The 16647-nt window shown below is 40.2% G+C and overlaps 1 protein-coding gene across 5 annotated transcripts in view; it reads left to right on the top strand.

Annotated features, from left to right (window-relative positions):
- The window catches only part of Dyrk1a (dual specificity tyrosine phosphorylation regulated kinase 1A), a 123006-nt gene that overhangs the window by 69530 nt on the left and 36829 nt on the right, over positions 1-16647 (top strand). For all 5 annotated transcript variants that reach the window (XM_028752502.1, XM_028752500.1, XM_028752497.1 and 2 more), the window contains one exon: positions 15909-16105. In XM_028752502.1, the coding sequence (XP_028608335.1) occupies positions 15986-16105 (120 nt within the window). In that variant the 5' untranslated portion in view covers positions 15909-15985. The remainder of the gene's footprint in view (positions 1-15908; positions 16106-16647) is intronic.

Raw genomic sequence — 16647 nt, 5'->3', positions numbered from 1 at the left:
CTCCCTCCCTCCCTCCCTCCCTCCCTCCCTCCCTCCCTCCCTCCCTCTCCCTCTTTTTCATCATAACCAACCAAGTTTAGTTTTTGCTGACTGTATCATTGCAGGTGAAGGGCTATCCACTGGAGTATGGTCAACCTACCAGAGGTTGTAACCTTAAAGAAGACGGACTCTCCCTCTCCCTCTCCCTTAGGCAATCAGCTATCAGTAGCCTCCTTGGTTAGGGATGGTAACTCATGAACGTGAGTGAGGGGGAGATCAATGGAACCTTGGGGCTTGCTGCCCAGCCAGTTTAGCTATTGGAAAGCCCCAAGTCAGTGAGTCTCTGCCTAAAAACAAATACAAAGCAAACAATAACAGCAACAAAATCTCCCAGTGTGGGCTGCACCTGGGGAACAACAGCTGAGGCTGTCCTTTGGCCCCCACAGGAGTGTGCATTCATCTCCAACCTGTCACCACACTTCCTCTATCACTCAAGTGCTCTCACTCATAAAGAGGCAGAGCAGAAGTGCTGCTATTTTAAGTCCGTATTGGCAGAGAGAAGATGTATATATACAGACACATACTTATTAACAAACATGGATACAAAACCTGAAATTCAGGGTGTGAAACTGACTTTGCGTCAGAATTCCAAGATTTCAGATCTAGCTTCTGCTGATTCTTTTGTAAAAAAGTTTTTTGGATACAGCTGTGCTCATTGGGTTTTACAGCAGCTTTTGGGCAACAATAGCAGGAATGGCTGATTACAGGTAGAGACTGTATCTGTCACACGACCCAACAAGTGACCAAGCCCAGGTGTTTAGTCCTAAAGAGGTACCAAAAGAGCAAAACTCAGAGACTCAGCATATTTGTATATGTGTATGTACTAACACCAATTAAAGAAGGAGGGAGTGGGAAGAGACAGGTGGAGTTGGAGGGGAGGAAGGGTTGAAATTATATAAGTAAAGTACACATGTATGAAATTCTCAAAAAACAATTAAATTTTTATTAAAAATTACTGATTTCTGTCTGAGGCTTTGGCCAACCAGTTTTACTAAAAGGCATAGTCCAGGTTTGGAGCTAGAAAATTAAACTTATTCTTAGGAGCCACAGGAGGTGATGGGCTTAGACCTAGACGTGAGTGGACAGCTCCCATCTTTTGGTACAGCATCGCTATGTGCCCATAACCGGCTTTGACTCTGAACTGACAAATCTACTTTGTCTCTTAAGTGTTTCGAGATACGAATTTGGGCATCATGATTTTATGTATTAAAATTAAGAATTAATACAAATATTTGTTAACTAGACAAAATTGCTCTAAAAGCCCCCTGCTTCACAGAGGTCGAAACAGGGATTTTCCTCTGAGTTTTACCTTCTAGATTGGAATCTTAACAATAATTCTATTTAATAATTTTAAAAAGTACTTCATTTCAGGCCATATTCCTTCACATTTTAACCTGTCAGTTACTTGGGTTCCCAGAAACGCAGCGAGGATTATTAGTTATGTTAATGTAAATTATTTTAGGCAGTGTTAAGAGATTCTCCTGTCAGCTAAAAAAATTGATGTTCTGAATTATGGAAAATATTCAGTATTTAAGCATATCATTCTTATATCTTTCCCCATCCATCCATCCATCCATCCATCCATCCATCCATCCATCCATCCATCTCCCTAGAGTTAGTATCTTGCTATTTTGTAAACCAGGGTGGCTTGGAAATCACTATGTAACTAAGAATGACATCAAATTGATGATTCTCCTGCCTTGCCCTCCAGAGTGCTGTCACTACACATGTGTGCCACTACTGTTTATTGTTGGTATTTCAAATTGTACAATAGCTTCACAGAAATTCTTGTCATAGTCTCCCAAGAGACCTTGGCAAAATGTAAGTGTTTAACATTACATAGCTGTGAGTGTCTAGTGTGTTTCCAATGCCTCCTTACAGAGCTCTGGGGTAAATTAGCATCTTTATAACCCAACCTTGCTATTGTAATGAAAATGGAAATATTTAAAACAAGTAATGGAGGCACGCCATATTCTTTTGATGCAAACCATAGCTTACTGTGATTAACCCCAGTAGGCTTCTTTGAATTCAAATATTGAACAAAGCAGGCCTTGGACAGTAAGTTGAGATTATGCACTTTGACTTGAAGATATGTGCCCGTTTCATTCTCGCCTACTTCCCCACTGTGTGCTTTTGTACTTCTCCAAGAAACAAGCTGCCATCTCAGCTCTCTGGTAGCATGTTTCTTGGAGACTTTGGATCAGTCTATGTTCTTACCTGTTTGTACCCCTTGACTGGTGTCTTCAAACAATCACAGACCAACATCTCTGGGAAGTGTGTTGAGACTGATATTTCTATATTCTCAGTGTTAGCCAACTGGTGTTATCCATGTACTTACTGTTCCATTGGATGTTAAATAACTGCTGCTTCACAGTTGCTCAGAGCGAAATGTAGATATTTTACACCCCCCAAAAAAAAAAGCACTCATAGGTCATACTGGGTTTTGGAAGTCAGTCAATGAATATGGAAAGAGTGTAGAATAACACAAAGCAGGACCTGATCTGCCACCCTGTACTTGTATGGCATTCTACTGGCTGGATTTTGTCGCATAGCCATGCTAAGTGTAAGAGAGGCTGGAATGTAGTCCTATTGCCACAGTCAAGAAAAATAAGTACTATTGTCTCTCCTGGTGTCTTGGTGGATGTAATCACTACAAATGTCATCCATGTCTTAATTAAGGTATCTGTTACTGTGTTAAGATCTATGACCAACACAGTTTGGGAAGGAAAGGCTTTATTTCCTCTTAAAACTTGTAGATTGTCACTTAGAGAAGTCAGGGTAAGAATTGAAGTGGAGGCCATGGAGGAGTGCTGTTCATGGGCTTGCTCACCATGAACTGAGCCTCCCACTCACTCATCAATCAGGAAAATGCCCACAGCCCACAGAGTGGGGCCACTTTCTCAGTCAAGCTTTCCTTTTCCAAGATGACACTGGCTGTGTCAAGCTGACACAAAACTAGTACAGTTCATTAGCTCTTCTCTGATTAGCTTTTATTTCATGGCCCCCCCTCTTTTAATTGTAGTTTCTAAAACTACTTCCCTAACACCATATTTACCCTTTGGGGAGTGGTTTCCAATTATTCAATTTATATATTATAGTCCTGTCTCAGGGATACAACAGGAATTCAGTGCCTTAACTGGAAATGAGTTTAAGGGCAAGTTAAAAATCAGGCCCCGGAATAGATTGGAGCCCTGGAGACTGTGAGGATGCCGATAAGTGCCCAACGTGGGTTGGCTCTGGAGTGTCTTCTATAGAGCATTGTTTCCAGGGAGGAACAAATGGGAAACAAATGCAGAAACTAAGAGAGAGGGATAGTGAGAAGGGTACCACGGGCATGCCCTTGCAGAAGCTTCTGCAACCTTCCTTCCCTTTCTCTTTCTCTTCTAGCTGTGGCAGGCACAGCTGTGGTCTGCCATATGCTCCCATCATGATACAGCACCACAGGTCCAAAGAAGTGAGACTAAAATGTTCAGAAACCTTTAAAGACTGTCAACCAATAAAGAAACCCTTTTCTTTTATAAATTGATTTTTTTCAACTATTTTTTTTTTTTAAAGGAACAGGCTCAAAGTGTTAGTTAGGCAACAGAGAAGACTGGGTCAAGCCATGGGAATAATCAGCTTAGGATGCCACATCTGGCTTTTTCTCCCTACTCCTTGTAACTATGGCATTGGTAATGAACAAATGGTAAGCAGTCTGGTTTTTCTGCTAAGAATTTAGAGGTTTGGACAGCTATTCCTCCAGCATGCACACACAGATAAAATACTTAGAATTGGTACAAGAAAATTCAGGATCATACGTCATTCAATGAAGAAGTGCCCTATGTGGCATGCTTAGCAGATGAGTCCTGTTCCTTTATTGTAGGCATGGCTGTCCCTCCTTCCCACCTTTTGGCTCTATAAGAAGGGTGTCCAGATTCCAAATAGCCCCATATAGTTGTATCTGTTTGAGAATGCTTTCTATAGGACAAGTATGCTGGGCTGTAAGATGGGAATTCTTGAAGTCTGCATTTGCCATTGACCTTTTTCTATACGTTTTGCAAGCTTTTCTACATCACAACCTTCCCATTACGGTGATGTCAGCACACTGTTCCTGAGTGTCATTTATGTCCCCCAAGAGTGGGTATGACAAACCTTGCATAGGAATCTATATGAAGAGAGAAGTTGTGCAATGTATTTGGTGTGCAGTGTTTATATCATTTAGCCTAGGGAGGTGTAGGATCCCCCAAGGAGTGCCCTGTTCAGCCTGAGTGGGCACGTCTTGGGTAGGGAGCCACAGTTACGCTTTCTTTCACTCATTTCCTCATTGTCACCTTTAAGGCTTTGCTCTTTTGTAGTTCCGAGAATGCAGAAAGAAATAACTATGATCATCCTTCAAGAGTTCTGATTCTATTTCAAGACCATAATGATTACTTTAGTATGTAGCATGCTTGCTCTGGGAGCTAAGAACAGCGTCTTAAGGGAAGGGTGGTAACAAGTTATTTAGTAAAATTCTAGGAGAAGTTTTCTTAGGATGACATTTGATACAGGTCTCAAAATTTGAGTTCAAAAATTTTGGAGCAGAAACGGGAGCAGGCTGTGCATTCTAGATGTGTCCTGCCAGATGCTGTTGCAGAACAGCGAGGTCAGTGTAGTTGAGTCAGAACAGAGAGGAATGGTGGGAAATGGGATGGGAGAGGTATGAGCACTTAGCCTGCAGGCTCTGGGGGCTCCAAGTGGTGAGATTTTGAGACTGCTGAGAACATCAACTTTGGCAGCAATCCTGAGAAGCAACTAGGGGCATGGAGCCTAGGTAGAAGCAGCTTGGGCCCCACTGTACCAGATAAGGTTTTGACAGACATCATAGAAGTAAGCTGGATTTCTGACTTACAGACCAGAGTCTTAGGATGTACCCTGTGGGGGGTGTGTATCTATGTGTGTTGGATGGAAGGAAAGACTGAAAGAGATTCTTCACTTGGATGGGGGATGGATGGATGGATGGATGGATAGATGGAGATGCTATTTTTAGAACTGGGTCAAACTTGGCTTTCCTGCTTGCTTTTGAGCTCCAGAAGACTCAGTTAAATATAGTATGCTATGCTCTACAGCTCAGGCTGGAGTTTGCTTTGGAAGTTTTGCTGTAACAGCAAGTGCCCTAGACAGTGCTGCCAATGCACTGAGTTGTACTGGAGGAAGATCTGTTTGTCTTTAGTGTACATTGCGGAGGAGATGGTGGAAGGGAAGTGCTAACAACCTCGTCCTTGTCCTCGCTGCTGTACCTGTTTGGGTTTCTTGAGACAGCCACCCCTTGGGATCTGATGACTTCCATTTGGATACCTCCCACTCACACAGAGGGACATGCAGACTGTCTGGAGGCTGAGGCTTTGCTTACTGCTGCCTTCACAGTTACTTCACTAATGATACCTAGTACAACCGTGTCCATGTAGCAAGCAATCACATTTTTAAAACTAAAAAAAAATCAAATTAATTTTAATAATACAGTTTACCCAGTATATCTAAAATACATTATTTAAATGTCTAATCCAATTTAAGATTTTTGTTTTGTTTTTTTTGTTGTTGTTGTTTTTTTGTTTTGTTTTTTCGAGACAGGGTTTCTCTGTATAGCCCTGGCTGTCCTGGAACTCACTCTGTAGACCAGGCTGGCCTCGAACTCAGAGATCCGTCCGCCTGCCTCTGCCTCCCAAGTGCTGGAATTAAAGGCATGCACCACCACCATCTGGCTCAATTTGAGATGTTAATGAAGTAATGAAGTTAAAAGAAGTTAGTAAGTTTTACATTTGTAACTTATCTTGGTCTGAATAGCCAGACAGACTGAGAGCTAATGTGTTGGGCAGTGCTGAGTGACTGTCTGGCTCAGGCTTAGTGAATGATCTGCTCATAAGAATTTGCTGTAAAGATTCCATGTGAGTCAGGGATGTTCGCTTTCACTGTGAAGCAGTCGAATGTTTTGCTCTATTTAAGTAGTAGTGAGATGCTCCCCGAAGCTCCCAGGAGCCAGCACTGACTGCTGGAGAAAGGGCTGAGGAGTGTCCAGGCAGTGTCTGCAGTCGCTGTGTTTCTTCTGATGAGGACATGCTTCAGTTACATTGTTAGAAGAGAATCCACAGTCCAGTCTGTTGCCATAAACACATTGTTTTTGTTGTCATTTGGTTTTGCTGTTGATTTTTCATACCAGGGTTTCTCTGTGTAACTGCCCTGGGTGTTCTTGTTACTCTGTACTCAGATCCACCTGCCACTGCTATTCAGCCAACCAATTGTAACTATTCCCTGAGATTATTTGAGACATGTACAGTATTTAAGTAGTTGGGGTTATTGAAGGTTTTAAAATTGAGTAAGGGGCAGAATTCTTAGTGGTTAGAGCAGGTCCAAACCCCTGGTTACAAATCCCAGAACCCCACCTGAAAGGTGCTACTGTTTTCCTAAATGACTTAGGAGAAAAACTATCTTTTAACATGAGAAGTAGAAAAAGGTGCTTTTGGTGTGTGCCAGTATTTTTATTTTAGTTATCATTCAGCTGAAAAGAAGTATTTTGTGTTTTAAAGGTTAATTTACTGAATCTGATTTTTAGAATTTATTATATTTGAGATACATGTTATCATATAACATGTACCTGAATAAAAGTGAGATTATCTCTCCAAAATTATCCCTTAGTCTTTGTATACTTTAGTAGTTACCTCTTGTGTGTTCCCTCATATACTTGATGTAAATTTCTATTAATCAGTTTGACTAACAAGTTCTCTTTAAGAATAACACTGGCCCACAATATCATCCTCTTCTTCCTCTTCTTCCTCTTTCTTCTTATGAAAATCATAAGCTTCCAGATGGATCAAATGGATTTGTAGAAAAGTGATACAAGGACTTCACAAATCTTTGAGATTAGGGAGTTCCTATTTCCAGGTGTAACGTGAAACTCAAGACCAATATTAGAAGCTTTGCAGTAAGTGGGAGTTGTGAGGACCACAGAGTTAATGGGAAACATCCCTTTGTTTTATGTTGCTGATAACTGAACTTCTTAGTGTTTTTAACAGGTTTAACTGTCTTATACTAGAAAATGTGTAAACTGCTATGCATATCAGGAAATGGTCTTTGAACTTCACGGCAAGATACATTTGGGGAAACACCGCCCAGTTCAGTTCTGTTTTCTGACTTCTACTAATCACCATTGTTTTCTAGGTAACCTGGGCTCAAATGTGTGGCTCAAATGTGTGTCCTGCAGATGTACTCAGGTTTTTTAGTGGACTCAATCTACTTTTCTGCACGTCTCCTTTCCTGCACTGACCTTACATAGGCATTTACAGTCTCTCTCATGCTTAGGTGGTTGAATTAAACCACCAATTCTCTCTGTTTTCTTACTCAATAACCCCTTTTGCTCATCATTTCTGTTATTTTAGTTAGAAACAGGGATGGTTGAATGCTATTACTTACTAGCTCATTCTTCAGATGGGAAAGGGTGGTAAGGATCTAGTTGGCTTACCCAAAGTTACCCAGTTACTAACTAATGAGTTGGCACACTGACTCCAGACACTTGAGTGTTGTGGTGTTCTTGTGCACCTTCCCACCTGTGGTCTCTAACCCGCTTTAACAATCCTTGCTCCTTACTCTTTGCCCCCCAATCCTATTCCCAGCATGCCCTGTATTGTAGGCTGAACATCAGGATCTCATGTGTATGCTAAGTCCAGCTCTACCACTAAGCTATACCTAAGCCATCTTGCGTTTCCAGTCCTGAACTGTTCTGTGTTTAAGATGCTCTTAAAAGAAAGGCAGCTGCCTGAGGCAGGTCGGGAAGCGCCTTCTAGTTCTGTGTTCTTCACAGAACATTTTGTGAGCTGATCAGCAGATTCAGGACTATTAAATAACTACATGTCTTTGTTTTTAAAATGTGCTTTCTGAATCTTTTTTTTGTTTGTTTGTTTGTTTGTTTTTGTTTTTTTTTGAGACAGGGTTTCTCTGTGTAGCCCTGGCTGTCCTGGAACTCACTCGGTAGACCAGGCTGGCCTTGAACTCTCAAACTCAGAAATCCGCCTGCCTCTGCCTCCCAAGTGCTGGAATTAAAGGCGTGCGCCACCACCACCCGGCGTGCTTTCTGAATCTTGTGAGTGCTGTCTTGCTTGAATGCTTTTGTAAATCTCCTCTCTCCTATGGCCACAGCTACCCACATGGGTTGTGTCTAGAGCAGATGCTCTGTCAACAGTTCTGTCTGTCTCTCCCCTTTACAGTGACTCATAGTATCTCCTCCATTCCTTTGCAGATCCAGCCAGCTTCTCTTTTGAGGAGTCTGTAGGATTTCTCAAGCACTTTCCCAGCAATAGTTTTAAAGCATGGTAGAGCCCCTTCCTAGGAGGTACCACCAAGGGATTTGCTACTTAGTTCTTCCATAGAGATGGAGCTGCAGCTGAGCCTCACACAGGACTTCGCTGGCTCTCTGGCTCACTGACGCAGTTTGGCAAAAGTTAGAGTTTAGTAAATGCTTTTACTTTTTATTTTTTGCTTTAATTCTTGATAGCTATGTACAGAGCTGTGGTAAAGTGTCTTAGAAACCCATGTTTTTCGTTCTGATGTAATCAGGAGGACTTAGTGTGTAGAAATGCGTCTCTTGAAAGGAAGGGAAAGGGCACTTGGTTGTCACAGACATAACTTAGATCAGGAGTTCCACTTGCTTCCCCTCCCTCTCGTGTGGTTTTCAGTGGTGTCCAGTGATGAGAGGGAAGACCACGTTACTGACTTTAATTGTATCTGTATTTAGGATAGTATGCAGCCTTTGGACAGCAGTAGTTTCTAGATTAATTGAAATCAGTGTTAACTGCTTTTCTATAACGAACGTGAAGAGGGTGACATTTGCCACACAAATAGACTTTTAGTAAGTGGCTTTTATTCTGAAAATTAAAAGCATTATTGTGCAATTAATTTGGTTTATTATGTTTATTTTATTTATTATTTATCAAGATGTGTCTCACTTTTGTCTGTCCCTGCTTGCCTCAGACTGTGTAGACCAGTCTGACCTCAAACTGAAAGAGATCCACTTGTCTTTACCTCCCAAATGCTGGGATTAGAGGAGGCCACCCATGATTAACTTTTAAAATATCTTTGTTCAGAGAAATGACCTTGTCTTTTGAATGGGTTGTGATGGAAAGTCTGTAAATGCACAGGTTTTAATTGGAACCATTAAGCCAAATGATTGCCTCCTTGGATACTTGTAAGTGTTGAGCTATAATTCAGTGTAGAGACACAAGTTCCTAACAGGCTTAAAACATCTTGTTTACTCAACAACTATTTAGCTAGAACTAAATAAGAGTTAAGAGCTTGTACATGACTCCCTGTTTATCCTTGGGGTAGGAGAGGGAGACATTTTCTCTTCTTCTTCTTCTCCCTCCCCTCCTCCTTGTTCCCCTCCCCCCCCTTTTTTTCTTCCAGAAATGAGCATGCTATTTGCCACCAAAAGATGGGTGAGCACTTAGTTGGGAAATAGGAAAACTTGAAAAAAAGTATTGATAAATTTCTTGGAGCCCAAGGCTTCCTTCGTTAAGACAGTAAGCATCATAAAACCACTGCTATACAGTATAACTATTTTTCTTTTATTACATTTACCTCAAACTTAAAACATGATTATATAAGTGGCCATGATTCCAATTGGCTGGTTTTGTTTTTTGTTTTTAAATGGGAACTGTTTCTAGTATTGTTTTCCAAAAGTCTTATTAATACTGTAAGAACTGTCAGCCAGTCTTACTTACTATCATGCAAAGGAGTTTCCATTTTATGCTGGTGTGACAGATATTAGCACACTATGGTCTTTGTGTACTACCTGAGAAGTTGTTAAGTAGTGGGCACTTAGGAGTTTCTGTGGTTATCCTCATTCCTGAGCTACCATTCAGACAGACTGGAGAGGTGCTGCTTTGCAGAACAGCAAGCAGAGCTGCACCTGTGCTGATCAGACCTCTCCAGTTCAGACTAGTTAGAGAAGCTTGCGAATTCTGTTTGGTTGGATGGTTGGTTTTGTTTGTTTGTTTGTTTTATTTTCCAGACAGAGTTTCTGTGTAACTTTGATTATCTTGAAACTCAGGATTTAGACCAGGTTGGCCTCAAACTCAGAGATCCACTTGCCTCTGCTAGGACTGAACATGTGCACCACCACCTGGTAAACTGTCTTTCTTTTGTCTGTGTCTGTGTCTGTCTGTCTATCAGTCTGTCTGTCTGTCTACCTGTCTGTCTACTTATCTACCTCTATCTCTCCCCCATCTATCAGTCATCTATATTCCATCCATCCATCCATCCATCCATCCATCCATCCATCCATCCATCCATCCATCCATCATCGGCAGTGATGAAACTCCTTCAAAGCTTACTTGCCTCTCAGACTTTACCCTGAGACATGGCGTTTCTTTGTCTGCCTGTTTTTTATTCTCACATCTCTCTGCTCTCTGATTCCTAGTGGGTGCAATTTTATATAGTTTTATTTCTCAAATGTTTTTAGAAGTGTAGCTATCATTAGAAAAAAATTTCATTTCTCCACTTGGAGTATTCAATGCTATCAGCATCTATAAAATGTCTGCTGGTATTACCTGCCGTATATTTTTGCTATTTAAAAATAGTTTTAGCATGTTAGAGAAAACACAGGTTTGCACATATGAGTTCTGACAGTACAGTAATTTATGACATCCAACAGCTATATTCAGGAACTATTTCAATATTTTTTATATTCTTTGCTCTATTAAAAATTAAGTTCTTGGCTTCTAATTTCAGCAGTAAGGACCTAGTTTCCCTTTTTCAATTGGGAGAGGTAAAATTCCTTTAGTCATGAGGCTAAATAAAATTTTCTGTTGTTTAGCTTTTAGTATACTACAATGTTTCAGAATTAAGTATGTGTGAAATATGCAGTAAATTAAATGCAGACATTTGGATGCTGGCTTCAACATATCAAGACTGTTGCCCGCCTCATGTCTTTGCAGCTGTCTGTCTCAGTTGCTCTGGGGCTTACTACACACACTGCCCAGCTGCACTCTAGGCGTCTGTGCTCCTGGCTCATCCCTAGGCTATGACCGCCATGCACTTTATTTTTATAGATGGAATGAGTGCCATAGCATGTTATTTTTGCTCACACAGTTGTTTAGAAGTATTTTTTCTGGTGTACTTAATTTTTTGTGGAACTTGGTTTCTGTCTACAGTCATTTTCCTTCTGTGAACCTCCCTAAACATTTTTTTAGTGTATATTTGATGTTGACAAATTCTTTTGTTTACTGAAAAACTATTTTGCTGGCATTATTATGAGGATATTTTCACTATCAAGTGATATAGACGTGTTGGCTGCAGGTCTCTTTTTTTGGTTGTCTTGATCATTTCCTTTTTCCTGATGGAGCATGGTTTTTCATAAGTCAATGGTTTATGGAAAATCTCTGGCTACTTTAATGGTTTGTTTTCTTCATAGTTTATTTCAACAGTTTGGTTGAATATGCTTTGTATTTACTTTTACCATTAATTTTCTTTTTTGCTTTTTATTTGATGAGTTTCTGTTATTGTTATCATCATCATCATCATATTGATTGATCTTCTAGTGTCTGGTCTACAATGACATCAGATGACTGAATTCATTTCTAGAATTTTCATGTGGTTCCTATTATAGGTTCCATGTCTCTAGTAAGATACACTGTTTACTTACAGTAGCTGTTTTTGTGGGTTTTATATATTATTATTATTTCTTGTTACTAGATCTTACACCTCTTATAGTTTCCTGTGTCTTTAGGCCTGTGGATTTGATTAATGTGACAGTGTATGTGCCAGGCTGTTGAGCATCTAGATTTTGCTGTCCTTGTTGAATAGGATTTATGTCTTCATCCTTTGAGATTTGTTTTTCTGTCTGTGTTAAGGTCAAGCCTTTATTTTATGATAGAACCAGATGAAGCCTAAACCTAAAACATGGTGTTCTGGCCTCTGTTGGATATCTGTGATTATCTTGGTTAATTCATTCTAGTTGAGACCCAGTGTCACACTGGTCTGTGCAATTCTTAGCTCACAGCTCTTACAGACTTTTGTTGCCTGGCTGTTCCGCACTCTGCATTGTGGTGTAGCTTGCCTAAGATGAGAATCTAGGATGATGACCCACAGTCATCATCTTGAGTTCTTGATTGTGCCACATAGCGCAGCAGTGCTGCCATATCTTATTTGAGTCTGACACTGCTCTGCAAGTTCCTGCAGATAGAAGAAGGACAGAGTGACTGTGAGACTCAAGATCAGTTCCTTTTTTTTCAATAATCAGAGACTTCTCCAGCATGTCTGAAAACCAGTTAGGTAGGTGTGTGTTAGCCAGTTCTGTCATCATTCATGATGAATGAGTTTCTCTGGCACCAGGAAGTTGAAAGTGGTCAGAAGTTGAAGTCTGAGGTGTAGGCTTTTGTCACATCCCACTTTTACTGATAACTTGGTCTTCCGTTCATGCATGTCTCATACTAATAAACACAGGCTTTGTGACAGTCTCAGAAATGATGTGGCAGCTGCATGTGCATATGTATATGGATGTGAATCATGTACAAAATATATTGGCCTCTCTAAGTCAGTTCCTATGTCTTTTTATTAAATAATTCTTACTATTAGATTCAGCAAAGCCACAGTCACTGTATAGTTTACTCTTAATATAGATTTCCTTAACACCAGCAGCCACAGAGCTAGCTAGGCATTGAGCTGTGCTGGCCTGTGGAGAACAGGAGCCAACTCAACTGACAGCCTCTTTCCTAGAAGCTCCTTACTCTGACCCTTGAGCTGCATTTGTAGAGTAACCCTTATCCTTCTTCTCTCCCTCCCCTTCTCAGCTATTTTTTTTTTAAGTATAGATTCAACTTGTGGTAGACTCAGTCATTGAAAAACTGCTTACTCAATGCAAGGTATGTGCCATGCAGCCTGCTTGATGGAGAAATAATCAACAGACTTGCCCATGGGCTTATAGTCATCACCCACTTACTCTCCGACCTTTGTTCTTAGCACAGACTTGCCCATGGGCTTATAGTCATCACCTACTTATTCCCAGACCTTTGTTCTTAGCACAGACTCACCTATGGACTTGTAGTCATCACCCACTTAATCCCAGACCCTTGTTTCTAGCTATGGAAAACACAGCTGGCTGCTCTCTTGACATTTTTCCTCCTTAACGTTTTGTTAGCATTAATTTTGTAGGAAATTCCATGCAAACTTGGTTGTTCCTGGTGTTTATTAAGCATTCTGTGTTACACCTTAGTTTCAGAGTTTCCATATTTGTGTGCTCTGATTTGGGTTAATTTGAATTATGTTCATTTATTTGTTCTTTAGTATTGTTCTCAGGTTAGCTATACATAGATTCTTTATTCATATATTCTATACATATAGAACAGTGCAGTTAAGTAGTCTTATATCTGCACGTTAGTAGTAGAGACAGTCAGGGTCACTAAGTAAATGGTGTGTATCAGACAATGGTTAGGCATGTCAGTGTCAGAGGCAGGTGTCTGGTTGTTCCTTTTTACATTCACTCAGGTCTTCTGCAAGCTCTGTGGTTGGGTCTTTTCCTGGGTCTGCCTTGGTGAGTCAGACCACATACTAGCTCCAGTCTTCTGATGGACTGTTCTGCACAGCCAGTGTTGCTTTTCATGAGGAATCTTCTCCATAGTCACTGGAGCTCTGTCTTGAACACATTGGCTGACACTTAGTTTTCAAGCTATTAATTAGCAACAAAAGCTTAATGTGTTTTTGAAAGTTTTTTTTTGTGTGTGTGTGTTTGAAAGTTAGAACATGCTTTTGTGGTAAAAACAGTTAACAGTTCAGAAGGATTTCAAAGGTATAAATAGGATCTTATATATGTTCTTAAGTAATTTAAAATGAACTTTGAATAACAATGAAGAATTAAATATTACAACTTTATCAGGTAACTGTATCATTTGATATGCTAGTATATATTGTTATATACTCTCAGACTAAAATAGTATAGTTGCTTGTTAGTTTAATGGGCTAAGGATCATTTGTAACATGAGATAGGTACTGGGTTGAATCATACAAAATTGTTACATTAGAGCCCAAAGGAAGCTAAATACCAAAAATTTTGTATGGTTCAACCTAGTTTTTCATTATCATACTATGTCTGCTAAAAGATGATCAGTGTCCACTTTTAGATTGACAGCTGAGTGTAAATGGATGGTATAAATGTTAGGAAGAGTACACATGGTGAATGGCTCCGTTCCCACAGATTGAGAGAAATGTCTGCATCAGTTTGTCCTGAACTTTTATAGAAGGAAAGGAAAGTGAATGGAGCCCTTAACTATTTCTTGGCATCATGGGAGAAAGTGAACACACTGATTCCTGACATTTATACACAGGATTGAGTGTGAGTAGATCATGAACACATCAAGTGTACCTGTATGTACAGCATGGTAAAACACTTTAAGATCCCAGAAGAGAAAGACAGCTGTTCCTTGTCAATCTGCATCCATTGATAGACCCTTGGCAGGTTGATTGTAGAGTATCAGGTACTTTACCACCTACCATGCAGCATCTCTAGACAGGAAACACCATGTGCGCACACAGACTCATCCCCCCGTATCTTTAAGAACTAAAGTAAAACTAACAGGGAAGGTAAGTGTATTTTGAGAGCCTGTAGTATACTGCATAGTCAGACACTGCTTATTTTAGGATTATCTGCTTCTGGTGTTGGTTGGAGAACAACTTTCCACTTACTTGTTTGCTTATTTAACTTTGCTTATTTTAACATTTAACTTTGGTTGACTTGCAGACTTGCTGTGTGACAAGATGGTCAGGTAGTTACTGTTATCACAGTACTGGGCGTACAAGAACCTTACAGCCATGTGGTAGAGCTGAGATTAACACTTGTATGGTGCCTTTAAAACTAACACAAGGCAAAATGTCCTGTTGTAGGTAATTTGTCTGTTGAATGTTAGACGTTAAGTTTAGAGAAGACACAAGGATCTGAGGGCTAGAATTCATTGCCTTGGGTTTTAAATCTGCCTTTTCTTTTCTAATTACAAGTTTGGCTGGAGATAAGATTTTTTTTTTTAAAGGAAATATAACCTTTTTGTTAGTCAGCCATCAATAGTTCAGTGGACTCTAGTTTTCATCTTCGTTTTCTACTGTGGATATTACAATCATGGTTTCTAGCTTACCTAAGCAGTGAATACTGACTCTTCTGTTCCCGCTCCTTCCCTCCCTCCCTTCCCAGGTTGCCAGGTCTAAGTTTCATTAGGGCAATATTGGAAAAGTGTGGGGAATCTAGCATCCTTGAATCTAGTTCAGTTAGTTAGGTATTATGAGTATCTACCTCTTTGCTCAACTCTTGGGTGGCCAGTGGTGCTGATTGCTAGCACTGTGCCTTCAGATTTGCTTGTGAGGACCTGGTTAATGGGCAAGGAAGGCCTGCTCAGGAATTCATCCTATATGACTTAAGATTTTTGAATGTTGAGAATTTCATATGTGAAAAATAAGTATTAAAAGTTATTATGTTCGAATTGGTGAGATGATTTGGTGGTGCCAGATCTGATGATCAGAGTAGTTTGCACCCTAGACTCACATGGTAAAAGGAGAGAACCTGACCTCTGCAGGTACACTGTGGGCGCATACACACACAACCACAGAATGAAAAACAGTAAATAAATGTAATATTTAAATTGCTACTGCTTGTTGTAAAAAGCTTTTTAGAGAATTTTCTCAAAAGAAATGTATACTCATTTTTAATCTGTATTTTACATATATGACATAGCTATTAACGTTGAATGACTATACCTGTTGGTTGCTACTAAGGCTTTTAATATTATTGACTCTCGTAAAGTACTAATTTTAGTGGCTGAGGTACATCTAGTGACACGTGCGTCAGGATGTGAGCACTATCTAAACTTGCCTTGTGTTCCCAGGAGGAGAGACTTCAGCATGCAAACCTTCATCTGTCCGGCTCGCACCGTCGTTCTCATTCCATGCTGCTGGCCTTCAGATGGCTGCACAGATGCCCCATTCACATCAGTACAGTGACCGTCGCCAGCCAAACATAAGTGACCAGCAGGTGTCTGCCTTACCGTATTCTGACCAGATTCAGCAACCTCTAACTAACCAGGTAACTTCGTTATTATCAGAAATGATGTTCAATTACAGCTTATCCCTTTGAAAATACTAGACTAGTAAAATGTCAAAACAGCTTCAGTTTTACATGCTAAGCAGAAGTCTCTGTAGACAAACATGGTGCTCAGTAGTTTGTATTTAAGTTTGCTGACTCTTCCCACCGCTTGTACATATGTACTTAATTTCACTGAAAGATACTCAGAAACAGCACAACTTCTCATTCTGAAATAAAGAAGAGGAAATTTGTTTTGTTTTGTTTTTCGAGACAGGGTTTCTCTGTGTAGCCCTGGCTGTCCTGGAACTCACTCTGTAGACCAGGCTGGCCTCGAACTCAGAAATCCGCCTGCCTCTGCCTCCCAAGTGCTAAGATTAAAGGCGTGTGCCACCACCGCCCGGCGAGGAAATTATTTTAAAGAGGAATATTTAAAATAAAAAACTTAAAAGCATTTGTGGAAAGTCATAGGAAAGTAAGAGTCAATTACTACTAATTTACAGGAATTGATTTTATGTAAAAAATAACATGTACATTTGTAAAAT

This window comes from Grammomys surdaster, unplaced genomic scaffold (assembly GCF_004785775.1).
Source record: "Grammomys surdaster isolate TR1022 unplaced genomic scaffold, NIH_TR_1.0 125925, whole genome shotgun sequence".
NCBI lineage: Eukaryota > Metazoa > Chordata > Mammalia > Rodentia > Muridae > Grammomys > Grammomys surdaster.
This window is presented reverse-complemented; position numbering and strand designations above follow the sequence as displayed.